The following is a 27,929-nucleotide window of genomic DNA, read 5'->3' as shown; positions in this document are numbered from 1 at the left end:
ACTGTTCCTCCCTATCCATCACATCCCAATGAATTAACACTGAAAATCTACTTTCTGATTGATTGATTAAAAAAAATTGGTTTTGCTACTTCAAAAGTTTGAGAGAATATGAGATAGCAAACCATAAACAGATACTTAGTTTTGTTATGAAACCAGATGTTGTTTTGCATTTTGAAATTTCAAACCTGCCTTTTGGGTGACTGAATGGAATGTGTGCACTGAGAACCAAATCCTCCTTTGCGGAGTTCAAAGCAAACTTTTCCTGTTAACCTAAGTAAGGCACTGAGCGAGTACGCTACAAAGTGAATGAATGGCTACTTGACAGTCATAATAGCATTTTAATGCAGCAGGACCTCAGGACTTGTGCTGCACCATGCCATATTTATGCGTGGCACACCATGTGTATTAAAATGCAAGAGGTGTAGAGCTGTGTCATCCTCATGTTTATGAAGGTGCACGTGCTGCTGTTGATTGTGATCTGAGGATTTCTGTGCTCTCTTTAGCCTTGCAGCTTCATGAAGATGGCTGTATTCTAGTATACAAAATGTTTGTAGGGCTTTGGTCCTGGCAAATTGTCAGTGGGGCTTGCAGTTGATTAAAGTTTCAGGCCTCTAGTAGGTGTTTCTAAACTCTGTTTTTAGGAGTTAACTGTCTCAGGTTGGCTGTGTAAGCTCCAAGTACAATGCTTTATTGTGATTGCAAGGCAGAGAGAGCCTATGTATTGATAATTTTGAAGCCTGACTTGAGAAATAAACAAACAACAAACTGTGGAATACACTGTCTTGCAGAAAGTGTGATTTGGTGCTTTTTTTCTCTTCAAATAGTAAAGATTATGTCTGCAGATCAAAAGAAGGACATGCCTTTGCTTGTTCAGTTGATAACAGGGTATATGTTGAAAAGCATGTGCATGAAACTTTACTAATGTAAGCATACAAAGTCTTTTAGCTGAGTCATCTTCAACTGCTAGGTTTTATGGATGCATAATATATATAGACAAATTAAATACATTAATAAAATTAGACAAAAAATGGAATTACTGAACTCTGGGTGTGAGTTTATGGCACTGTAATAACAGCAGCTCTTATTTTAATCCTGTTAACTATTTTTATAGCACTATGAATGAGTACAACATCAGAAACTATAATAATTATTGTCTTTTTAAAGGCATTGTTTACTTAAATGTGATACTAAATTCCTAGTTTTATCAAGCCAGACCTGTATTTTAGCAGGCCAGTTCTCCTGCTGCTGAATCCTTGTTTTTAGGTACAGAAAAGCGTGGGGCGGAAGAATGGCAGTGGTAACTTCCAGTGTCAGCACTGTCCTGGGACAGATACAGCAGCTACAGATCATTATATTCATGTTTTCCTGCCCAGCTCTGTCATGCCTTTCCCTTTTGACAAGAGCTGAGGCAAAGGGTATTTGGCATGGGGAGCAGATCTGCCAGCCTAGTGACAGCTGAGGAATTTCCTCATCCCAGGGTGAGTGGGAGAGGGCAATTCCTGGCAGTCCACTTACAGGCAGAATGTAATTCCTTTCTGCTTTTGAGAATTAAAAAACCCAGCAGAGTAGGCTCAGGAAGTGAGTAGTGCATCCTTTACAGTCATGCCTGTGCAATGCAGTATGTATTTATGGCATATTTATTTCAATTTTGCCTGTATTTTCTTTCTATGATGGCAGGTGAAACTGGTTAACATCAGAAATGATGATATAACAGATGGGAATCCCAAACTGACTTTGGGGTTGATATGGACCATAATTTTGCACTTTCAGGTAAGCCTAGTTTTGCTTGACAATATGTTTTTGGTCAGTTTCTTGCATAGTTGAGAGGAATGTCGACGTAGACAGGACTTCATAGATTTTATCTCTTCTCAAGTGTGTTTTTAAAGGTTTGGATGATGTGTCTTATTTCATGATGTAAACTGAATCTCAAGATTTTATTTGCTAATTTCATGTCTGTGGAATGAGAGAAAAAAAAGCTTCAGTTTTGAACATCATTAAAGACAGTAATTAATGTATTCCTTCCAGTGTTTGGACATAACCTTCTTGTTTTATTCTACAGACTTCTTTCTGTAAGTATTAAAATGTATTGAAAATTTTTGATTTTTTTTTTTTCATTCAGGATCTGCTGCTATTAGTATTTTAGCAAGCTGTACTCTCAGCCTCTTCTAGTAGTTCCTCCTGTGTCAACATTTGTTTCTAGCCCCAGTGATGGTGGCATGGGTCACACTAGGTGGCACTCTGGTTGTTGTACACTGGTGGGATTGTGTACAGTATAAAGCAGCCTTACAGTGTGTGGTGTTAAATTGCTCCTCAAAAGGAGGCTTGCATAATGGCCCTGGCTGTAGATGATGTAATTCAGATGACAGATAATTCCCATTTAGTGACTGCGGCTTTGTTAGCTATGAACTCCTTGCTGTTCAGGCATTTTAAATGATCAGAAATTTGCAAGATCACACAGAAAAAGTATGGTTCACTTAGAAGTATTCCACACTGGATTTATGACTGAGAAAAAATTTCTTTAAAAAGCCAGAAAAGCTGCTAAGATCTAATGTGCCCTTCTGCAAATCCTAATGAGGAGCAAAGACATGAATAGGGGCAATGGTACCCTGATAAAAACAGGGTGCACACCTTAGCCCAGACCAGCACATAGAATAAAGGAGAAACCACTAGCAAGGACCTGGAGCTCCTTCAGCTCCCCTTGTCATGTCAGTCTTTGCTCCCACATGGTTATGCAGAGAAGAAAAGGATAGGTTTAAATGTATTTAAGCATGACCTACAGAATTAGGCTGTGATTGAAGGTGGTTCTATTTTAAGAAATAAAGATTATTAACAACTTACTAATAGAAGCTGTTAGTGGAAGTTAAACCTTTGCTTGATGTGTATTTGATGTTTCTGAACCTGATTATTAGGCTTTTGCAGAATGAAATTGTTAGTTTTTCTCATTAGATGAAGCACAGGACATCTGGCACAATTTTAGGTGCTTGTAAAAAGTCATGAATGTTAGTGCTGCCAGTTGTAAAAAATGGATGAAAAGGAAAATGAATTTATATAAATTACCTTCTTTATTCTATAAACCAATTTATATAAATTACCTTCTTTAAGTGAACTGGTGTGGCAAGGATTTTCCCCTGTGAGGTAGTCAGCTCCATATGAAATATGTTGAAACATTTAAATTGCAGCCAAAACACACTTCACTATGTCCTAACCCAAATAGCTACCAACTAAATGTCTGCAAGTACCATTCAGATCTTGTAGATCTGTCAGAGTAGACTATTTCAGTTGGAGGGGAACTACAACGCTCATCTAGTGGGACTGCCTGACCAATTCAGGGCTGACTGGAAGTTCAAGCATGTTGCTTAGGGCATTCTCCAAATGCATCTTAAACACTGACAGGCTTGGGGCATCAACCACCTGTCTAGGAAGCCTGTTCCAATATCTGACCACTTTCAAGGAAGAAAAATGCTTCCTGATGTCCAATCTAAACCTCCCCAGCACAGTTTTGAAGTATTTCCGTGTGTCCAGTGACTGCATACCAGGGAGAAAAGAATCAGAATGGTTTGAGTTGGAAGGGGACCTTGAGAATTACCTCATTCCAACCCCTCTGCTGGGGGCAGGGACACCTTCAACTAGACCAGATTGCTCAGAACCCCATCCAACCTGGCCTTGAGCACTCCCAGAAATGGAGCATCCTGACATCTTTCCTGGGATCTGTTCCATGATCTTCCCAGGCACAGAGGAGCGGCTGATAGGTTGATAGTTCCCAGCGTTGTCTTTTCTTCCATTTCTAAAGATGGGTTCCCTTTTAAAGAGCTCAATGCCTCTCTCTAGTTCCCCACAGAGCACTGAGGTCACTTTTCAGCCTTCTTTTCTCCACACTAGACAAAATCAAAGTCCTCAGGTGCTCCACTTAGGACATACTTTCCATCCATGCCACCATCTTTGTTGCCCTTCTCTGGACATACTCAAGAACCTTCATACCCTTCTTAGACTGCGGAGACCAGAACTGCACACAGTTCTCAGAGTGAGGCTGCACCAGCACTGAGTACAGCAGCATAATTGCCTCTCCCTACTGGATGTCTGGGCTGTGTTTGATACCCCCTAGTATGGAGTCTGCCACCTTGATGATCTTCTTTTTCAAAATAATGTCTTAAAAAATTGATGAAAAAGTATTTTTGAGGATGGCTACTAGTGCTTGACTAAATATTGAGCCTCTTTAATAAATATGAAGTAACTGAAGAACAGGATGTTTAAAAAAATATATTATTTTTGTTACTAATGGCTGCAGTATACATACACTGAATGCAGAAGGGATTTGTAAAGTGGTGTAAGACATTTGCCCTGCACTAGTCTGTGCTTGCATGACATTTCCTGCTATGCCACTTCCTTTGAAGAATATGGCAATTTGGTGTCTTTGTCACCTGCATATGGCCACTTCAGGTTTAGAATGTGGAGTTCACAGGAATGTATATACTTTGACATCAAGTTGTTTTTTTCCTCTACTTAGATTTAAAATGAGGGAAAAATCTGAACAGAAAAGTGGAGTCTTCACCAAGGGATAAAGCTTTGTGATAGTAACTGTGTTTATGCATGGAGTAGTTCCATAGTTATCAGGAAAGTTGTGATTAGATTCAGTTTGAAGTTAAGACACTTAAATCCATGTGCTTATGGGGAGCTATGTTCTTATGCAATTGTCTAAATTGTTCCTTTAATCTGATAATCAGAAGGATAGAGGTTTAGTTTGTACAGTTAGTACAGCCTAGACAATGAGTCAACTAACAAGCTACTAGAGGTTCACTTCACTCAGCTAAACATAAACATCTGTGTTGGAGATTTACGAGACACCCATGTGAGTCTGAGAAGCATGATGTGGGTGTTATGGGAAACCCAGCCTCCTCTGGGAAGAGACAGATCAGGCAGGATAAACTGCTTCTTAAATGGTGGAAAACATGTTTAGCAATGGATTTGAGGCCTGGAGGACTAGGCAATACAGATGGTAAGGCTGATGGGGTAATTCAGATCACCTGAAGGAGATGTCTAGCACACCTATGGAGCTATTCACTTCTCCAGCATAGTAGCTGTGTGTGTTCTGAGATGACACTTCACATCCAGTAGCATTTGCAGTGGAAAGCAGGTTTCCTTAGGTCTTGTGGTGTATATCTCCATATGGATATTTCAGGTATTTTAAAGTGTCTCAAATATTCTGGATGGTCAATTGACTTTCTTATCTCTCTGCTTCAGAGTGTTAATCATTGCTATTGATTGAACAGCTAGTATAGGACTTTTGATACAGTCTCGCAAAGACAGGTGGCATTTGAGTGATATCTGAGGTATCCTAGAGTATGCAGGACATGTGTGTGGAGTTCTCTGATGAGACACCAGACCTGTGAGAGACTCAGGATCTTCTAGACCTGCAGCTGGAGGCCAGTTGGGATATTGCAGGATATCTCAAAGAGCTCCAGAAGCCCATGTTGAGGAAACTGAATCCTGCCCCCACTGCATAAAGTGATCTCTTCAAAACCTCGCCAGTGTGTAAACATGATTATCTAGACACTTAAGTGGGGGTCTTTTAACCTGAATTACCCCTTAATTTTCCCATCATTTGCAGAAATAGGTAATTTCTCAGTGAGCATAAGAAGCTCTTTGCTGTGTGATGTTACTGGCTCTGCTACACATCAGTTATGTGTATTCTAATAACAGTGCAATCTGGGAAGTAGTCAAGATGCCAGAGATTTTTTTTTGGCTGTTGTTTGTGGCTTATTGTTTCTCTGACTCATGGTCCTTATCTGGAGGGTATTATTTACTCAAAATAGAAAATCCCTCTGATTATTGGAATGAATTTAGGAATGATTTAGGGGAAAGACATGATGAAAAAAATAAAAAATAATACACATTTGAGGATTATGTTTCTCTTGCATCTGAATTACATCTAGAGGTGGTTATGGCTTTCTGAATTGGCGTACATAACTAGATAAATATAAATGTTACAGCACTGAATTCTGCAGCTGCACAAATCCAGAAAGTAACCATTCTTCTGTGTCCCAGGTAATTACATAAGAGTTACTGAAAAGCTGGAATGGGAAATCTGGTGGATTATTAAACTGAGTATGTAAGAAAATAATTTGTTCTGTGGGTATTGAAAAACCCCAGTACATCTGTGTTGCTAGGATTTATGCAAGCGTTCAATGTACGTATTTCACGTGCATTTAATAATAGGTGGCTTAGTTTAAATTCAGTCTCATAATGTAATAACTGTTACAAGTTATTTTCCTGGCACCTGTAGAACTTGCTAAATCAGATTATAGTATTTTGTATAATCATAGGCTGTATGTATAAATATACAAATTACTACTTTAATGGACTCCTTCAACATCCAATACATTTTCACTGACTACACTGGAGATGAGCAACTATAAATGAAAGCAACATTTGTCCTCATAAAGTCATCACAATTTTAGTAAGATTTAAATTCTGTGAAAACTGGTGATCATTTATTTTCAAACCACTGCAAGAATTTTTAAACAAATGTTAAATGTTTAAAATCACTTGCAATTGGTTGAAAAAAACATGCTGAACCAAAGAAAAACTTTGAACTTCCATCTAGCTATAAAAGTAGGCTTTTGTGAACTCAGACCTTAAAAAATTTCAGAAAGTTCTAAGTAATGACTCAATTGACTTCTTCTATTTCAGTTTCATCATAATTTTTCAGTTCAGGAACTGCCATTAAATGCTTTTCCTTCCACTCTCCCCTGCTCTTTGCTGTCAGACCTCTGCAGGATGCTCCTTTCAGTGATGATTCTGTCCAGGTGTTACAGCACCGTCCAGCCCTCTCCAGCCAGATGGGCACTTTCTCTCAGGCCTCCTTTGACACATACAACCTCTTCACATTTCTGTTGCTAGCAAGCAAATACTTTTTTTTTGCTGCTGACTCCCCATAAACCTTTAGGAAAAAAAAATCTTTTGATTAGTCTGCCCCCAAGCAGTCCACTGACTGTTCATTTGGTCCAGCATCAGCAGCTAAACTTTTACCAGTGTTGGTGAAAAGGTGAGACAGGTGGATTAGTAAGGCTGTGGGCCTCATACAGGGTGGCCAGAGGAGGAGGCAGCTCAGCTGTGGTAGCCCACTTCAGTAAATGATGTGCAGAAGACAGAGGGATAACCCATGGTAGGGTCACCATTCAGTAGACATGCTGCCTGCTTTCTTGAAGTGGCCATGAGAGATCAGGAGAGCTGGGTCTGGCCTTCAGTCACTCTTTCCTGGCAACCATTCCTGGTGCTGCCCAAGTTGTGTGCCTTGCAGTCCAAGGATTGAAATTTACTCTGCCTCTGCTTTAAAATAACCAGAACAGTTCAAGCCCTGATCTTCTTAAAGATTTAAAAATGGAACTGTGTGGCCAGTTGTCCTGTCTGTGACTATATGTGATTGTAGGATGAAGTGTATTCCACGTGGTAGCTGCATTGTCTGTCATTAGCCAATGCAGCAGCATTACCTGTCCTTCAGCATTTGTTAGGGTATGCTCTTGTGATATTTTCTCAGCAGAACTCCTAGTTGTTTCTTCTGGAATTCTTCAGTGATTTATTTAAAAAATAGTGAAATTCCTAAGTCTTAGGTAAGAAAATGGGTGCGGAATTCTTGACATTTCTGGGACTCATCTGAATCACAGCAAGGGTGTGAGAAGCATGACGTCTCTGTCCTTAATGCCATAAAACTGCCAATAAGGAGCAAATTCCTCTTTTTTGTAAGCCATCTCACTAGATATAAAACCCCTCCTGTTGGTAGTTGTGACTTGGTAGTTGAACTTCTCTTTCAGAGTTTGAGGAGAGGTTGCTAGTACAGCTCAAACAGCTCCAAACGTTTTGTTTGCGCTGGCAAGCCTTTATTTTTATCCTTGTTTTCTATCTTGTGCTACTTTAATTTTCACTTTCTATTTGGCTTCTGTTTATCTCTCTGTTATTCTGCATGTGACCTTAGGGCTGTGCAACAAAAGGCTTGCTGGTTATCTGGTATGCTGGTTTAGTGCTGTGAAATGACATGTCCCATTTGTGCTAAACGCTCCATTACTTCTGCTCTGTTGTACAAACACACAAAAAAGAGGGGAAAGGGATTTTAGATCTAGGAGTACCTGAAATGCATTACTAGTAGGGTTTTGATAAAAGATACCTTGCATTGTTTGATTAGCAAAGTAGAATAATTTCTCCTGTACAATAATTACTATCTGTATGAGACGAATAATAAAGCATAAATTAGCAGTGTACATAGGGTGAATGGTATCATAATTTTGCTGACTTAGAAATACAAAAATATTCAACAGCATTGCCGTTTTAATGTGTTGTGCACCTGTCCTATGTTAAGAAATTAATGCATTTCCCATTCACAGACATGCTTGACAAATTACAGAAATTTATGGTTAAGTGCAAACCCACACAAATCTGCATGAGCAGATTCATGTTTCAGTGTTAGTCATTTGTTTTCCATGACTTAATCTGAACCTCTTGTTTGTGATTAAGTGGCCTCTAAGACAGGTCAAATGGCATGCAAATGTTAGTCTAATCCTTTATTCATGTTGTACTTGGGGGCTTTGTGCCAGAAAAGGCCCATTGTTAATCTCCCCATAAAACTTTGCAGCATTAGTGGGTATAAATTTATATCTTTCACATGTTTTTTTTTTTTTTTTTTAATACCAACCAAAAAACCCCCAGTATCAAGATAAAGAAACACAACAATCCCTGGTGGTTGTTTTAACAGCTTTGATTACCTGGATCTCTGGTTTAAACCAGTGCTGAGCTTCCATTCAGGTCTAGTCAGATTAATCAGATGTCCAAGACAAAGCCTGTGGTGTGGTCATCATTGTGTTGTGGTGGTCCTCACAGTCTTCAGTGGTAGTCTCTTCTGATCCTTTAGAATGTCATCTATCTATGCTCTAGCTGTCAGGTTTTGGAAGAAATTTCAGTTTCCTGCTTCTGAATCTCCAGTATAATCTTGTTAAGTCTGTCTCTTTCCTTGTTGAGACCAAAGTTATGACTTCATAGAATTTCAGTTAACTGAAAGTGGTAATTTTTTCTTTAGTTACTAGCACTTTCATTTATTGTTTACACTTATTTTGGTTAGGGTTTTTATATAAAAAAACCCCAACAATTGGTATCAATGCAATTTATCAATTCTGTTGTCCGTGATCTTTTTTTTGGTTCAAGAGTATAAGTGACTTAGAAAGCTTAAGTGACTGTAAAGTTACTATTTGGTTCTTGGAGAAAAAAGGAACAGTGGAAAAAAATGTTAATAGAGAGCTGATAGCCTTCTCAGGAACAGCTGGTAAGTATTGTTGAAGTGGTTATTAAGTCTCAAAAATACCTATGTCTAGAAAGATAAAAAGGCATAAAGGCTACTAATCATCTGCAGAGGTATATTTGGAATGCATTTATTCCTAGATATTTAGAAATGGATAAATCATAGAGCTTAGAATAAATTGTAGACCATAGAATATGCTGTGATGGACAGGACCGTTCAGGATCAGCAAGTCCAACTCCTAATCCTGCACATGACACTGCAAGAGTCACCATGTGCCCTGATAGCATTGTCCAAACACTTCCTGAACTCTCTCACTTCCCTGGGGAGCTGTTCCAGTGCCCAGCCACCCTCTGGGTGAAAAACCTTTTCCTAAACTTAATCCTCCCCTGACTCAGCTTCAGGTCATTCCCTTGGGTCCTGTCACTGTTCACCAAGAGAGAAGAGATCTGTGTCTGGCCCTCCTTCTCCCCTCACGAGGAAGCTGTAACTGCAGTGAGGTCTCCTCTCTGTCACCTCCAGGCTGAACAGACCAAGTGACCTCAGCTGCCCCTCACAAGGTTTCTCCTCCAGACCCTTCACCATCCTTGTGGTTCTCTTCTAGGACTAGCTGCAGTTATACCAGGTGCATTCGAGTACATTGACATGGAATATGCAGAAATAGGGCAGGATTGTTGGGAACACTGATCTTGTAACCAGTCCCTTAGAACTGATTCTTGGTTTTCTGCTCTCTTTTTTTAAATTCTACTTCAGCGGCACCTGATTTTTGAAAAATTGAGTTACTCTTAAGAAAAATAAACAAAATTTAAAGTATGAATGAAAGAGGATGTGCAAGATCTGGGATGCTGTAGATTACTGACTGCATTACAAAATGTAATTGTCAGCTGTAAAATAACAATAATATGTTTCTTCTGACCTATCTTGAATTAGATAGTATTCAACATTTTTGTAACAGCCAGTGTGCCACTGAACCTACAGGAATTTGGGCATAACAGAGTGTACTTTAGGGACATTTTCTGTTTGAAAGAATGTATCATGGTGACTGTTAAAGAGATGTAAGCAGTTTAAAAGAAATACATAGCAAATCACACTCCAGTAAAACTCAGTAAAATAATCTAATATAATAGTTTATAAACCTTGATACCCACATGTATTAATTTAAAAATGTAATTGAACTGAAAAATTAAATTTGCAGTATTTTTAGGGAAATTCTCTCCCCCTGTGAAATTTGTGTAGGAAGAATAACTTCAGCAGTGTACTACTGGTAGATTACATTAACACATTTTGAATTAGACACGGTGAAGATTTGCAGTAGTCCATTCAAATACTGGACACTTGTCTTTAATATTTTACATATTTCTGCTTTGTCAAGATAATATTTTTTAATATATACTTTGAGACCATTATACTATGAGCTCTTTAACCATATATTATTACTAGGCATCTTGTTAAACCAGAAACTGTATCTGTGTGAAATTAAATCAGCCTTGGTCCATTGCTCTGTAAAGTCCTGAATCATCTTTTCTGATGAGAGAGAATAAAGAGAAGTATATATTTAGGCATAAAAGCTGGTTTTGGTACAAACACATTGATGTCATTTAGAAAGATATATTTTTTTAATGTATTTTTCTGTTAATAAAGGGGGTCCATGTCAGGACCCAACACAGACTCATAGGGAAATGTACTTTAAATCAGTAAGTCCTCCAGTCTTAGCTAAAAGTCACTTTTCTAAAGTAATTTTTCTAAACAGACTAGGATACAACTTTTTCATTGTGAGTAAAGGAATCAAATGTCACAAGTGCACGTGTATGTTGAGCATGCTACAAATGCAAATACAAATTGAGGCTATGAAAGAGTATAGTCGTAGAACAAATGTCTACTTTGAAAAGAAACACCTTAGCATTGTGCCTGTACATAGCTGCCCATCTGTCACAGTATTCTGTGGTGTTGCAGTATAAAATTTTCTAAGCATTACTGTCAAATTTTACCCCAGTTCCCTGAGAATAGTCATCAGTGAGCAACTGAATCCTTGGAAATTCTTTGGAGGTTCATCCTAGATCTCTGCTGTATTATTCATTCTGTCAGTAAAATGTGGAATACTTCAGTGGAACTGACCTCTGGGGATAAAGTCTCTGGGTCTCATTATTGCAATTCCTTTTCAAATAAGCAAGGGAAAGTCAATGATAACACCTGATAATGCCTGGCAAGTCACTCTGTAGTTCTTTCTCAGCCTGAGAAACCATACACATCTGTTCTTGGCACTGTGTGCTGGTTTTAGCAGATTTCACATATCCATGACAAAAACAAAGAGAAAAGTTAAAAATATTTTTCCAAACAAAGTATACTAGAGGTTAAACTGCTTGCATTTTAAAAGTGTATATTTCTACTTAGTTTTAGGTGTAGTTGCATGCTTCTTGGATCTTATCTTGAGAGCTAAACAGAAATGCCTTACAGGAGCATGGGAAGGGGATAAAGCTCCATTTTTGTAAACAGTAATCTTAAGGTCTGTTTTCTAGATAGACTGGCTTTTATGATTTGTTTCACTTTTATCTGCCAGAAGGTTTAGCTGTGCTGCAAAGTTTCAGCCCTAGTACATAGTGTCACTGCCCTGAGCAAGCTGTTGTGCTTTTATGATGGCAGTTAAGCAGCAGGTTATTTATAGCTGACAAATCAGTGAAAAGTCACATTAGTGGCTATGAAAACTCCACATGCAAATAAAAAGTCGACCCCCAGCAAGCTGTCAGAGCAATTTCTGATCCTTTAGTTTAATCTTCCCATTTGTGGATCATTGGGTAGATAATAAAAGCATATGAAGTGCAAAACAAATCTGCTGACTAAACCCCTGTTATTTACTTTGCTGCTTACTTTTGGATTTGGAGTGTAGCTAATAGTTTCAAAGGTTGCTACATATTTTTCTACTTTATCTTGCTCAAGTTACTAAGTGAAACGGGAAGTTAAAATGCATGTGAGAAATTTCTATTGCTCATAACTGCTATGTCATCTCTGTGAGAGGCAATCAGCATTACGGCCTGACGCTGGAACAGTGATGTTTATTTAAGAGGATTGGTGGCCAGAAATAAGCCACAGTGTCTAATCAGACACAGGCCCTGCCTGGGCAGCGAGCCACGGCGTTTATTGCGTGTGCATTTCTCATAAGCAAAATGGCTACGTACTGAGGCGGGTGCATGTGAAGTCTGGAAGAAATTACGGTGGAAAGAGCAGTTCTTACCTTTCTGAGGAGGATTTAAGTTTATTTAAATATATGGGAGTGAATGAAACTATGTGGCTGTGAGTTACAGACAGCCAAATGGGGAATGTCTGTGGATGTGTGAGGGCTGAAAAGGAAGAACAGTGTTTAGATCCTGCCAAAGCTCCCTTAAGTCCAGATAAACATTCTCCTGGAAGAAAATATTTCCAAAGAAAAAGGAGAAAGAAATCAACCGAGGAGGGATCAGACTCAGTGTGCATTAAAGAAAATGAAGAAAAAAGACAGTGTGAAGTGGAGATTGCAGAAAACATCGAGATTCATCCCAAGGGTGTGGGATTGGCTGACTTCCTCCCCAGGAGAGTGACAGTGGCTGGTAATGCTCTGCCTGTGAGTACAGACCTTTCAGTTGATATTGCTAAAGAGAAAGTTTTCTCGGGTGAAGCAAAGAGTGATTCTCTTTGTGGGGAGAGCTTTCATGGTGATGATCAGGGGCTCGCCAAGTCTGATGGAACAAACACACGGTTAAAGGAACAACACGAGAGAAATTCAGAGAAACACTGTGCATGGAAAAGGAAATGTTCACAGGATGATAGCAGAAGAGAATTAGCATTGCTGAAGAAATCCAGTGGTCTTTGTTATAGAAAAGGAACTACATTGGATTCTGCTATCCATGTTTTAGGCAGACAACATGAAGAAACTGAGTTAAACATAACTTCTTGCAGAGTTATTGAAAATGTTTCAGAAAGCAGTAAATATGAAAAGTTGCATCATTTTCTTTCTGAAAGTATAGGTGATCGTTACTTGAACAAAAGAGGTTTTATCCTGATGCTGTACTTTCCCATTTGCCAAAAGAAAAGGCATTATTTAGCATTGCACCAAACAGGAGCAAGGTAAATATTTTGATACAGTGCATTATATTTGAAAGTTAGCTTAGAATAAGTATTTGAACAGTAATTTTTGTATTACAAAAATATCTTCACTATGCTGTGTATGAACCTTTTACCATGCTATGGATATTTGTGGGACAGAACATATCACTTGATCTTTTTCAAAGGCTATGTAATAACTCCATACTTTAGGAGTATTGATATATTCATGTCCTGTTTTTCTCACTGTAGTTTGATCTGCTTCCCAATTTGAGAGAGAGATTTTCATGTTAAAATGTTGCTAGAAGGTGGAGTGAATTTTAGCGTTCTCATTCAGTATCTGCAGTAAATTTTCTTACCATCTCTTCATGGTCTTGTAATTCCTTTTGGTTTTGTATCAAGGAAAGGAATATTGCTAATTCTCTTCAGCTATGGCCAGTAGGAACTGAAGAATGATAGAGCTATGTAGGCAGCTTGAAATAGAACAAGTGACCATTAATCCTGTTAATAGCACTCTACACTTCTTTTAAAGGATCTTTCCTCCCAAACTGTCTAGATGACCTATTAATATTAATTATTGAAATTCCATCTTCCTCTGAGGGTAGAAGTATTTTGTTTTTACAATAAAAGAAACCAAAATACAATCTTAGTTGCAGTATATCTGAAGGAAAACAAAGTTTTGGTAACCATGCTTACCAATTCAGTCCATATTTCCAGTTTTGCCCCACCCATCTTCAGGACAACTGAAATCTGTACATGTGAGTCAAATGCTGATACCAGGATCTTGTCCAAAACTGATTCCCCTTGCTCAGTGGGGACATCTGAGCTTTCAGTTGAGTGAGCAGAGGGAATGGGCATATGCCAAAGGCATTCTTTCCAGCAAAGAGCTAACTAAATGTCTTTTGCTTATATGATTTACTTTTCTAACAGGAATCAAACAATACTTTATCTGAGCTTAGTTTTTTAAACATAGATAACACGCCCAATTACAACACGCAGTTCACAATAGTACAAAAAAGCTCCCAATACACATAGAGATCTTTGCCCTCTTAATCTTAGCTGGAATTCAGGAACAGCTTGGGAATGTTCTTTGATTTGTACAAAACATCACTGTTGAGTAAGAGGGTATGAGACCTTGTCTGTTCAGCTAAGCATGGCTGCTTTTCCCTGTATACTGAAAGTAATGCAGCTTCTAATACTGCTGCACTAATTACTCCAACCAGGTCTGTACCTCTTATTATTGCAGAAGAAGGGAGAAAAAAGATTTCTGTTGAGCACCTATATCAACTGATACTGAGAAAACATTGCATGAATACGAAACTTCTGACTCATCAGGCTAAATGCCTCAGTTGCTAAAATCAGTTCAGTTCCCTTTCTCAACCCAAGATTCTCAGTATAAGTAATTTTAAGAACACCAAAGTTTGACCTCTAAACAAAACCAGGAAAAACTAGATTTCAGACTTTAAATACTGTACAAACTCATAACTACTTTCCTTCTGATTGTTTTTGAGAACTAAAAAAGCATTTTAATGTCTTATATTTCTGTCTTTTTTATACTAAGCGAAGCTGGTATTTATAAGAGTTTCAAAGGTCCTGTTATTGGCCTGAGCTGGCACACAAAGCTTGCAGTTAGCAATCTCAGCTTTACCATTTTCTTTACTGTAATTACAGAGATCAGTAGCCTTCCCTTACCTTGTCAACTTACCTGTTCTGTAATGTACTCTCAGCTTAGACAGTGCCTCAGATGTGGCTGATAATTGAACGCATGTTGGCTTTTCAAACTGAGAAGCAGACACCAGTGGAAACTCATTGGTACAGCTGGATAATTTGCACAGTAACAGAGATACGACATTTTACCCTCTGAAACAGTATGGTCCCCTCGACTGAAATATATTCTTTGAGTTTCTTTCTGTGGCACAGTTTCTTATGCATGTAAAAAATTATGATATTGTGTTCAAATATGTGCTATTTCATTACCTCTGTTTCCCTGATTACAGAACTCAGCTTAGAGGGATCTACTGAAGCGTTGCTCTTGGCTACTCATTAATAGCTTTGAGAGAAAAGTTTCTTACTTTCTGCTGAAGCCTAATAAGCATTTCTCAGATCATAGTGTGGCCCAGGAGAGATGTTACACCACCAGAATCATGCGTCTCTAGCTCATTATGTACTTTTGTGCAGTTTAGTACATTATGTCAAGTTTACTCTTGCTTCAAAACATTTGGGATAAGTTGGAATCAGAGGGTAGACTTCCTACTATCTGTATGAGTCTTGCTCTTCTTCTCTTTGCAATGTGAAAATGAATCACAGAAATCCAGCATCACTGTTATCTCTTGGAGAAGTCTTCTCCAGTCTACTCTGCTCATTGGGCTGCAAACTGCATCACTAAAATCAGTGCAAAGGAAGAGCTTGAGGCTTTTTGGTGTTTGGATTTTGTATACTGTGTGATGCAAGGGGAATTTACAGGCTGAGAAAAAGCATTTGCAGTAGGAGAAGTGAACACGTTCTCCCAGTTATAAGCAAGAGAGAGTGGTTAGTGCCAGTTAAGACTTTGATCCTGAAATAGAAGGGCTGCATAGAGAATTACCTCTGTTGCTTTTTCTTGCATAACTTTTAATTCACAGGCTTTGAGATAATTTGGAGAACTGGATCTCTGGCAAACAACTGCTCAAACTCATGCAAATGCTGTAATTAATTCTTTCCATGCTTAAGGAACAAATGTGCTCTACTTAAGCAGTTTATAGTGAGTAAATGATAGGCTTGTGGGATACAAAAAGTTCACACAAACTTTGCTTGGAAGGAGTACATTTTATGAGTAAAAGATTTGATTTCCCCTTAACTTATTTTCTGTTCTAGAATTCTTAGTTTAATAGTCCTTCTGTTTTTCTTCTATGGGAAATGATGTTAGAAATATTGATGATAACGCACAGTTGGTGGATAAGTATCTCTACTGTCCTTATGGGATTATCAAAAGAAAGATGGGCTCTCTCCCTTCCTCTTACAACTTATTTTGTTGTGGTAGTATTTTACTTGTTAAGAAGTTCTAAGTTAATAGGGCATCTTGCAAACTAGAGCCTGTATTTGTAGGTGTAAATAAAATATAACTATTTGACTCAACTTTCACTTAGAGTATTTCTATTTCACTTAGAGTATTTCTACTTTTAAAATACTATTCCAGTGTTTATTAAAAAATCTGAAATGTTAGCCTTGAAAGCTGAAATACTTTATTTAGAGAGCAGAAGTCCTCAGGCTGTTTCAGGTCTCAGGCTGATGTTAATGTTCCTTAACCTGTAGTAAAACAGCCTACCTCTATGAGTGAAAAAGCCTTTTCCTTTCTCTTCAGATGGCTAACTAGGGTGCTTGGAAGATTTTGCATCAGAACTCTGTTGATCTTCATGTAATAAACTGAATTAATGTTTTAGCCATCCAAAATTTCAACTGTGAGCTTCCTTAATGGTCATGTTCAGAGTAAAAGCTCTCCTTGTGTTTTTGTCCATGGCTAAAATGTTGTTTATATCTAACACCAGATACTAGTACAGTCTTCAGAAGTTACCTTGATGTTTGAAATTATTTGTTTCCAGAGGAATCTAATGTGCACTCAAACATGCTGTGTTTGCACTCTCTGCAATCTGAAGTGTACAGAGCCATCCCTGTGCAATTAACCGTGAAGGAGGCTAAGGGCTTGAACTCAGCAGTAAGGAAGGCCATTAGCAAATTGCATTGTTGGCTTGCTCATGTTAGAGTATATTAAAAAATCTGATAATTAAGGATTACACACAGAGGACTTTCTGAAAATGACAGACAAAAAATATAGGTTTGGGTTTGTTGGTTTGTTTTTTTTTTTTTTTATGCTAGACATCTGGCACTTGGAGATGACATCATCTCTTTCAGAAGCGTTGTCCGGATAAGCAGTATATGGTTGACTTCATTTATATTGTGATCTGGTTGTTCTGTGATGAATAGAAACTAAAGCTACTGAAAAAACATTTAGTTTGCTTTCTTACTTTGAAATACCAAACAATAAAGCTAACCCACAGAAAAAAAGTCTTGCACTACAGCAGAGTTCCCTAGATTTTTGCAAGAAAATTTTCAGAGTGATTACAAGTTTTGCCACATTGTATTTTCTGTTGTCTTTACAGACACGACTCATCCCATCTGTATTTCATTCAGTAAATACTCTTTGCAGGGTTTTGATACCTAGAAACTTAAAAATGATCACAGCTGCACATGTTCTCTACTGTGTTTTGAACAAAAAAAAAAAATATTTTTTTTCCTTCTGTATGATCTTTCTTAAAAATGTGCTGAAGCTGGAGACAATAGGATGCAAAAAATGCTGTCAGGTCATTTAGGGGCTAGTTGAACAGTTAAAATTGTTTTGCTTTCTAGCATTGGTGTTTGTATTTTTCCCTTATCCAGCAGATACAATGGCCTGTGATAGGTATCTGAAGGACTGCATTCACAGCTTGTGATTTTGTGGTTACTTGAATAGAAAGTAATTAATTTTTTCCCCCTACATTAAATTTATTTGTAATTTACTGTGTAGGTGTAAATGCTCATCATACCCTGAAAATATGAGAGGTGGTAAAGCAGAAATTGCAGTGAGCTCCATTGCCCTGACATCTCTAAGGCTCTTCCTCTAGTTCCCTGCTTCCCAGTGCTTCCCACCACCTTGTCTTAGGCCATGACATAGCAACAGCAGTAGGCAAGCTACACATCTTGGCACTGTGATTTGTGTGGCTCTAATTTGAGAAAACCCTGTAATTTCCAGCCTAGCCTGTTGGAATTCCCCCTGTCAGAGCCCAGACAGAAGATATCTGTGTGTGCAGAGATTCTGAGGCTGGGAGAATTTGTTATGGACACCGTCTGACCTCATGAGCGTCGCTGCCTGGTTTATGCTAGAACAGGATTGCTGGAATTGGCACAGCTCAATTTGCAGCTCTTCTGCAGCGAAGTCAAGGACCCAGAGTTGTTTGTGGGCAAACCTGCCCTGAGCTGTGGCCTCAGGCTGGCTCTGGAGCCAGAGCACACCTGTCTCTCTGCAGTGCTGGGTGTGTGCTCGTGGGGAGCAGCCTCTTCCAGGGGGGCTCACAGAGGTGCCTGTTGTCTACCCACAAGCGATGGCATTGCCTCAAGGCCTCTTGCCTCTGCCCAAGCAGCTCTGCCTGCTTTTCTAATGGCTGAGCTACATATTCAGGTTGTTATACAGCGCCTTGTGGTACATGGGCTCCTACGTAGTTCGTAATAACACCTTGTATTGTCTCTTGTTTGGATAAGTGGTTAAAGGCAGTCACTTAGAAAAATGAAAACATGCTATAGCCCTTCCTTTGCCAAGGCACATCCTTTTTTTCTTCCTTTTTAGAGTTTGCCTTTACATTGAGTACAATTTCTGTAACATGAGGTACAAACAATACATGTGCAAATTAGGGAAAAGTCTGCTTTGTATTTATGCTGTGGTAGTTTTCTAAGGAAACTGACTGAACTTCATTAGGGGATGATCAAATATACTCTAAAGTAGTATTTGAATGTAAAATTCCCAATACTTTCCTGCTTTCCCTGATAAGGAGTTTGTAATCCTTAGATAATACAAAACTGAACCTTCTTGATCAGACAAAATTTTTATTTATAATACTTCAGTCTTTTAGTCATTCCTAAAATACGTCTCAGAAAATTTTGTCTTAAAACTGTTATCAGTTTTTCACTCAGAATGACTGTTTTGTCACTGAATTCCAGAACATGTACTATAAATCAACCTGTTTTAAGGGAGGAATTTCATAGCTATCAATAATATAAATATGGTTATTGTATAAGTGTGGCTATATACATACAAAACATATTTCATTTTATGTATACTTATATAGCATTTATACATAATAGGTGTCATACGTAGAAATAGACAGTATTATCAGCATAAATAAACAATTAAGTATTTTTGCATTATGCAATAGTATTATATTGTACCCAGAAATTAAGAGACTGAGAACTGGCTAACTGAAGAAAACAGTGAATTTTGTATTTCATATTGAAGATACTGAGGGTGCATAAGGATAAGACATGAAAGAATATTAATACAGTACCTGAAAAATAATTGTATTCCTGTATGCAGATACCAGACAATAAATTCTCCAGCAATGAAGAGTGATTTTCTGCAATATTTTAAACATTCTTATGGATTAGATGTAACTGTAATTTTTACATTAACTGTGTTTTAGATATCTGATATCCATGTTACTGGGGAGTCAGAGGATATGTCTGCTAAAGAGAGACTGCTCCTGTGGTCACAGCAAACAACAGAGGGTTATGCTGGAATACGTTGTGAAAATTTCACTACCTGCTGGCGCGATGGAAGGTTATTTAATGCCATCATTCATAAATACAGGCAAGTACTATGTTTGGTTCCTTGGAAAATGTTAATTACAGCATTTTAATATACAAAGAGAGAGGGCTCTTGCTTTATGTTGTAATAAAACTGCAGCTGTGGAGATGACACTGATTCTTCCTCAGTGATTTCCTGCTCTGTGCAGCCAAAGGATGCCCTGTTAACCTTTGCATGTCCCTCCTTCCTCAGAGAAGTACTTCCAGGAATCCTGTACATCTTTAATGGGGCATGTTCAAGCTGCTGTGAAGTATGTTTCCAGAATTCAGTCTTCTCCACAGTCCTTTTTTGTCATACTGATGTTTAAGTGTAGGTGGGGTAGAGACAGAACTGATCACCAAAGTCCAAAACTGCACCGCTGGTGAAAGCCATCAGCTGCTGTATGACTGTACGATATGTCTGAGATCCCTGTCTTCTTCCTTGTGTGATTTTACCCTTGGATGGCCCTGGAGTGTAGAGCTTCTTCAGTGTTTATGTGTGGAGCCCAGATCTACTCTGAGATGCATTTCCTGTAAAAGGGTGTTCTCATGGAAAATGTGACCAGCTGGCTTGAATGTTCTCTGTCTGAGAAGGGATTTGTGCTTTTGTGACCATACTCTTACAAAGTTAAGCAGACATTGTAGACTCACTGGTGGCTGTGACTAGAGACTAAAGGGTACAGGATATTAATTTGAAATACAGCTGAAAGTGTCTACTGACAGGAGAGGATTTCTGATTCTGGATTCTAAGTGAGAATAGGTCTCTTTTGACAAAGCTGACTTTGGCATCAAGCTTGCCACAGATTTAATCGTGGGTGTGCTCACTGTTCTCTCTTGGTTGGTGACGTGTCTTCTTTATTGTGCATTTTTTTGGTTCCTGAATTGACTAAGAAGGTTTGTGTCTTAGAGGACCACGTGGGAGAGTATTCTGCCTGCTGGGTTAATCAGTGTGTACTAGCTTGTCCTTCACTGATGAGGCTTTCTGGGTTTCTCATAGCATGTGTAGTTTGTACTCTATGCCCTGGAGGGTATAATAAGGAAGTTTAAGGGTGCATGATTTCATTGGTATAATTTGAAGGAGTGTCCCCAGTGAAGGCAAATTTGGTGTTTTTTCTTGCAGATCCAGTGAACAGAGCCTGGAGTAGATTAATCTTTGTTCTTAGATTTCCTTTTGTTGGGACCACTTGGCCCACCACAGAAGGAGGTCTAGGTAGACACAACACACACAACAGATCCTTATGGAGAGTAGGACACAAAAGTAAAATGGGAGACAGGTGCAGCCTTTTCCTCACAGGCTGTGTATAAAGGCTGCAAGCATCATGCACAGTGCTGAAAGTCCCAGAGAAGCTGGCTGCGGCAGTGCATAATTTCGTGGTAAAACGAAGCTGCATCTCAGTCAATGAGGTTGTTTTCTGGCATGCTTCTGTTCTGGGTAGCTGGTCAGAGAGGAGATGCATGCCAGCAAGAAAGTCTCTTTTAGAAACATTGGCAAGACAAAAGGAAATAGCTGGCAGAAGACGAGGCTGTTTTACTTGGACAGAACAACCAGAGGAATGAACATAGCACAAGCAAGTATTTGAAAAAATAAACAATATGAACCATACAGAGGGATTGGAGAGAGAAAAAAAAAGGAAGGAACTTAATGAGATGGAGTAATGGAAAATATTTCCCAGAGCTTCTTCAGAACCATGTATATCTCTTGCACAGAGCAGTGTAGTCTTAACTGCTCAAGCAACTGGTAATTATGGTACAGATCAGTTAATAATGAAAAACTTGATTCCTGTCCTCCAGCTGTGCAAATGTTAAAACCTTGGGATATGACTGAATTGCTTTGTTGGATCAGTGTTTCTGGCATTACTCCTTGAGTTTCATTCACAGTGTTTCAGCAGGGAAGAAGAGGCACCTTTGACTCCAGTGTGTTGCACAAAGCAAGTGATTCAGTGACTGGGGAGCAGAGTGCCCATTTTGTGTGCTTCTGTGCCAGTTTCCATTGAGCTTAACTTCTTTCTGTAAACATAACTTCACCTAAGGATTTTGTCCTTCCCAGGAATGTTTACCAACCTTATCTAATGTGTGTTTGCTGCGAGAAGTTACAGGTTGTTGGATTCCATTTCAAATGGAATGAGAGTGAGATTCTTCCACTGATTTCAATGAGTTTCTATGTTTCATTCCTTTTTTGTTTTGTACTGTTAAAACAGAGATAATAATTTCCAGCTGTTGCTCACAAGAGAGGAATGATCTTCCCAAACAGTCATCTGTTATTTTTAACTATATTGTTTTACTCCAGAGAGTTTTAATGCTTCATTTGTCTTCTGAGCAATAAGTAGGTTAAAAACTAAAAGATCTGCACAGTTCTGGCAGTTATTCTCCATTTGCCCAGTTTGTCTGTTTTAATAGCTCCCAGTTTGTGGATCACAGGTAGTGTCAGGAGCTGGTCTGAGCATCCTGTGGGTGCTGCCAGCTGGTGTGCTCCACCAGGGTGGATGACCAAACGTGCCTGCTTGGGCAGTAGGGTGGGACTGTGGTGCTGCCACTGTGGAGTACCCTCATGGGGGCACATCTGTCAGTCGTGTTGCAGCGTGGCAGTCTCCTGCACCAGGTGTGCTGTGCTCAAGGGAGATAATTCTCTGTACAGAGGCACCCTGGGCTGGGAGGAGTATCAACCCTGCAAATGGGGGACGGGGCTCTTCAGGTGGGACATGACTTCCAGTCCTGGAAGGGCTTTATTGGGCTCAGACCTTATTTTAAGGGCATGCTATTTAGTGCTATGACAGTAAAACCCAGAAGGCTCAAATACCCAAGTTTGTATCTGGAACTGCAATTGTGCTGAGCCACAGTAAGCTGGGTGTTGGATGGAGGGCACGTGCTTACCCATGCCAGGACACAGCAGCTGGAGGTCCCTCAAGAGGTCCATCAAGGCAGGGCCTGGCAGTCAGGGCTTGTTCCACTGCCCCAGTCAGGTGTGGGGCAGCCAGAGGGGCACCAGGGCAGCCCCAGCCCTCACACTGGGGCCTCCCTGGGGCTATGCTGGGGCTGGATCTGCCATGTGTGGTGCCTGCAGGTTGGCTGCACCACTGCAGGGGCCATAGCTCAGCTGTGGACCAGAGGCCAGAGCACCAGCAGCTCCCAGAGGACAGCCCTGGCCCACAGCCCTGGCACCAAGGCTGAGAGACCTTCTCTGGATGCATCATCGAGAGCACAAGCCATATGAGTCCAACATGATCCCTGCAGTCAGTGGTCCATGAGACAGGGAGTTGTCACTGTCCAGTTCTGGGTGATAGGATAGGAGTGACAGGTCATAATTACCTCCTCTCCAGGCATATGTGATTTTTTTTCAAATTGCAAGTACATACCAGCTTCAAGACTTCAGGAAATTGCTGAAGCTATGAAGGGCTGGGTGAGGAGCTGGGCTGTGACTCGGCTGCCAGCAGGCAGGGAGCCTCTCCCTTCAGCAGAACTGGCAGCCTGCCCTCTCTTAATGGCAGGTTAGAATTGTTTCTTTTGTTTTTCTGTCTTGACAGAGGATCTTAGCACCTTTTCATGCAGGTGAGCTGAAATTTGTGGTGCAGAACTGCAGGAATAGTGCATGTGTATGCCATGTCTCCCTGCTCCCCCAAGAAGCATGTGGGATACTCCATAAGGCTGGGATTTCCCTGTCATCACTGTCATACCCACTGCAACATCGTGCTGGACATTGGTGGCTCAATGCGTGACTCAGGTTCTTCCCTGTGTCCCTGTCCTTCCTGCACCCACAGCGGTGCTGGCAGTGCTCCACTTGCAGTGTCAAGCAGGGATGTGGGCAGTGTACAGGTGCTGGAGCTCATACACTGGAGTCATTCACCCTCTCTCTTGAGCAAATGCAGGATATTTGTTTTCTGTCCCCTTGAGCAATGAGGGTTAGGTTGTCAGAGCTTCTCATAAAGGCCTTCAGTTAGTTATTTTCTCTTACTGCTATTAAGAGTATGAATGACTTGCCAGTGATTTTGTAGTGCTCTTTAAAACAAAGAAAGTAATTTTATGAATAATGGAAATGAGAGGAAAAAATTGCTTTATTTGAGATACTTGGATCCATATACAACTTGATTTTTTTCCCTCCACCAAATTTAGAAAAAAGTAATTTTTTTCTATGTCAGAAGATTCCTTATATTTTCAGCAGTTTGCAGTGGTTTGTGTTTACTGGGTAAGATTGAAGATTACTTTGTTGAGCTTTTGAAGAGTGTAGAAAATTTCCATTTACATCCTGTACATGGTTAGATCCCTGGGAACAGGGCTTCACACTGACCTCAAGAACTGCCTTGAGGGGGCTGCATTGCAGGCCCTGGAGTTCGGTTTAATCATAGAATCATAGAATGGTTTGGGTTGGAAGGGACCTTAAAGATCATCAAGTTCCAACCTCCCTGCCATGGGCAGGGACACCTCCCATTAGGCCAGGCTGCTCAAAGCCCCATCCAACCTGGCCTTGAACACTTCCAGGGATGGGGCATCCACAATTCTGTGCCATCTGTTTCAGAGCCTCATCATCCTCACAGTAAGGAATTTCTTCCTAATATCAAATCTAAACCTGCTCTGTTCTGTGGGAATACTTGTCCTTACACAGAAAGACTAAATCAAATTATAACATTAAAAAGTGTGTTTTAATACTGGACATTAACCATATTTGTATTTGTATTTAAATATATAAGCTATCACACTGTTTTTTTAACCTCCACACTTTTCTTCAGATATGTGGTCAGGCCTTTAGTGAAAGCTACAGATACACCCAGGAGATTCAAGAATATGCTGTATGTCTCATCTGTTATATCATTTGCCGTTTATAACTTAATTTTTCATTGGAGATGAATGTTATTTTATTCAATATGTTGTGTTGGAAGAAATCTGACTTCAGGCAGTTTCAAAATTACGTGATGTCTCTTTTGTGCCATCATATAGTATGTAGCAAAAACCTGTAAGCCAGACTTTGAAGTTGTAGGCAGACTTTAATCAGGGTGTAATGCCCAGATTTTTCTGGAGATACTACTACCTACACCCTGGAATCTTCATTCTGTAGCATTATCACCTTAAGTATTTCTAATCACTAGGCTGTTTTGGGTAAATTATCTTGATTTTTTTGTTTGTTGCTTTTTTTTTTTTATTAATTTTGGGTGGGTTTTTTTTGGGTGGGTTTTTTTTTTTTTCTGTACCTGCCTTTTGACCAGAAAGAACCACTAATTTATTAGACCTGTATCCCAGTTATATCCCTTAGATATAGAAACAGGGTTTTTTTTTATATAGAGAGTGAAAGCTGCTCTTATTTCAGTAGGAGTCATATGCCAGATGAGAGCTAGTAATCTAAATTATAGATCTACATTCATTGCACTTAGCACATATATTTATTTTACAGCAAATTCAGATAAAAAATTATACCAAAGTAGTAAACCTATTGTTCTGATCTCAGACTGCCCTGAACCTTTGGTACATAAGGACTGTAGGAAATTTAAGTTAAAAAGTGTCTGAAATAGAGTTTAAGAAATAGTAAAAATAATGGCTGTAACATTTGCAGTTAGCTGGCACCTGTAGGTGCTCCATTAAGGACAATGGCTGTTGATATTTAAAAAACAGATATTGTCACAGACTAACTAATCTTATTTTCTAGAGAAAAAAGATGAAGTATAGAGGATAGGATCAGATTAAGATCACACATATGTTTTTTGTAAAAATGTGTGCCCTCCTTTGAACATTTTATTTTTGTATTCTCACAGCTTTTATAGTAGAGAGTTAATTTCGATTTTAGCATTTACAAAAGGAATTCCAGCAAAAGCATTATGTTCTTGTGTAACTAGATAATAGCATTTAATGAGCAGCTTCAGTGGTGCCTGTATGGTGAAAAATAGCATCTGTTCAGGAAGCCCTGCAAGCTCAGTTCCCCGATAAAGACACATTTTTGAAGTTCTAGTCTCAGGTGTTGGGTCTGCTCTAGTAAATGAAGCAGGTCCAGCTCCTGCTTTCCAGCCCTGAGGGTAAGAAACCCTGCCTCTGCCCCCCAGACAGGACGCAGCTCCCTCGGAGCTCGCCTGGGTCAGTGCTGGCCCCGAACTGGGCTCATGGGGTGCCTGGCTGAGTGTGCTCGCAAGGGGCCGCAGCCATGCCGTGGGAGGACTAAAGGAAGTAAAGATTGTCTTGTCTGCCTCCTGTACACTCAGACATGTCCAGTTATGTCTGGACTGCCAGGTGATTGTCAGCAATCATAGAAAATGTGAAAGACTGGCTAGGAGGGAAAAGGGATAAAATGTGTTCGGGTCAGGCCACAGTGTGACAAGCAAGCAGGACTGTAGTATACACGTGAAAGGTTTAAGACAAGAAAACAAGTGAGGTTATTTCATGTAATGCTGCTCCAAGGCTTGCCAAGGCCACATGCAGTCAGTTTCTATAAACTTTGGCACAATCTAGCAAGGATTAGAAATGCTACAAAGAGGGAAGGTGGTGATAGAGTTAAAAGGGGTACATTGTGAGCACAAGAAAAATGTTTTTACTGTATTAAAGAATTTCTGTTAAAGAAACACAGGGATCTGATACAGAGGAGACTTTATTACTGGTAAACTTTGTGCAAGGCCTTGATGAGACCTTAAAACGACAAAGCCTGAGGTTTTAAGCTGCATACAGTGTAAAAGAGTGAGTGAGGAGATGGCTGCTGTTCCCAGAAAAAAGAGGGACAGAGGCTAACAGTGAATGCAGCATGGAAGAAGTGTAGGTACACTGAGTGCTTCATGTGGGAGGAAGAGGAATAGAAGCTGCAGTGTGTTCCCAGAGGAAGCAGCAATGTAACAGGTCCATAAATGCTCGATAAAGTGAGAGAGACAAATTTTCCAGGGTCACAGTGCTTTGCTTTTGAAATGTTGCTATCATAACTCAGTATGCTTTCAGAATTATGAAAGGGAATGTTTTTCTGAGTGTGGTACAGCACGGAGCAAGCTAGATTGATGCCTGCTAAATAACTGTTCTGGTTTGGAACAAGCTGTTTCAACCTTACCCAGGACGATTTGCTGTGTATATATGGTTGGTTGAACACTAAGCTCCTGGCCAGCAGTGCATGTGGCATCCCTCTGATGTTAAAACATGTTGCAACCACTCAGGTACTGACATGAATACATTCCTTAAGGGGAGGGATAATAATGCCTCAATTTGCAGAAACACGTTGAACACCCTTGGGGAATGAATGAGAAAGAAATTAAATATTACACAGTGTCAAGCCTTAAAATGCTAGGGGATATGTTTGAAATAAAGAGATTAGTTGGGTCTGCTGGTTTTGGCTTGCTGTTTTGTGACTTGTACTTTATTGTAATCCAGCTTTAACACAAAGAAAATGTGACTTTGGTTGTGTTGCACCCCCCTTTCTATGTACCTCACTGTGTGGTTCCTACTATTTTCAACAGGTTTTGTTGTGTAGAATAAATTAACTCGGTGTTGAGAATTGGCAATTTGGGAAAACATAAACTGCATTTAGGATGCTTAAAAATATTGACATGCTTTTAATATTACTTGCCTGAGTGTATTTCTAATGGATTTACAAATAGCAAGTTACCTAATCAGTTACACTCAGAAGAATTCTGTGATGGCTCTTGGTAAAGGTTGTATTAAAATAGTACCAGCAGCATGCCTGCAAATTTAGCATCTTGTGTTGTGGTGGTGGTTAGCCTTAGTGGGTATTAGATGGGTGACTTCTAGTCAGCTGGATTGATTAATTTCAGATCTGGACTTAAAATGATCTATGTGTATGTTGTGCTGGATCCTACTGCGAAGTAGCAGCTGAATAACAGTTTTCTTAAAAAAAAAAACAAAACAAAAAAAACACCACCACACCAAAAAAACCCCATAAAACCCCAAACTGGGATGAAATCAAAGATTTTCTCTTGTCATTTTAATGGAAATAAAATGTAAAGTAATGCTTTGTGTTGAAAGGCCAGGTTTTTAAATTCAGGTTTCATGTGTTTCATACTTTTGGATTGGCAAAGACCAGGACATCTAAGGGTGTCAGAAGTCTTAACTCAAAAATATGTGGCGTCTGAGCAGTGGGGACATATGTGCCAGTGATAAATCACATAGGGAAATATCTTGGTCTCCAGGGAACGCTTTTGGCAAATTTGTGGCATGTGGAGAAATGGTTGCCTCCAAGGGAGGACAAGGAGGCTTTGGGAAATTGTTTGAACTATTACAGTACCTCACCATTCTTCCTCATTGGTAACTGTACTAA

The 27,929-nt window shown here is 39.5% G+C and overlaps 1 protein-coding gene across 22 annotated transcripts in view; it reads left to right on the top strand.

Annotated features, from left to right (window-relative positions):
* The window catches only part of DST (dystonin), a 291,178-nt gene that overhangs the window by 109,586 nt on the left and 153,663 nt on the right, over positions 1-27,929 (top strand). For 21 of the 22 annotated variants that reach the window (XM_068183693.1, XM_068183704.1, XM_068183692.1 and 18 more), the window contains 2 exons: positions 1,678-1,770; positions 19,561-19,727. In XM_068183693.1, coding sequence (XP_068039794.1) covers positions 1,678-1,770; positions 19,561-19,727 — 260 coding nt within the window. Of the gene's footprint in view, positions 1-1,677; positions 1,771-12,434; positions 12,876-19,560; positions 19,728-27,929 lie in introns of those variants that run through there. The other variant, XM_068183690.1, reaches the window with a different exon arrangement.

This window comes from Anomalospiza imberbis, chromosome 3 (assembly GCF_031753505.1).
Source record: "Anomalospiza imberbis isolate Cuckoo-Finch-1a 21T00152 chromosome 3, ASM3175350v1, whole genome shotgun sequence".
Classification (NCBI taxonomy): Eukaryota; Metazoa; Chordata; class Aves; order Passeriformes; family Viduidae; genus Anomalospiza; species Anomalospiza imberbis.
Note: the sequence above shows the minus strand (reverse complement) of the source record. Positions and strands in the feature narration are given on the sequence as shown.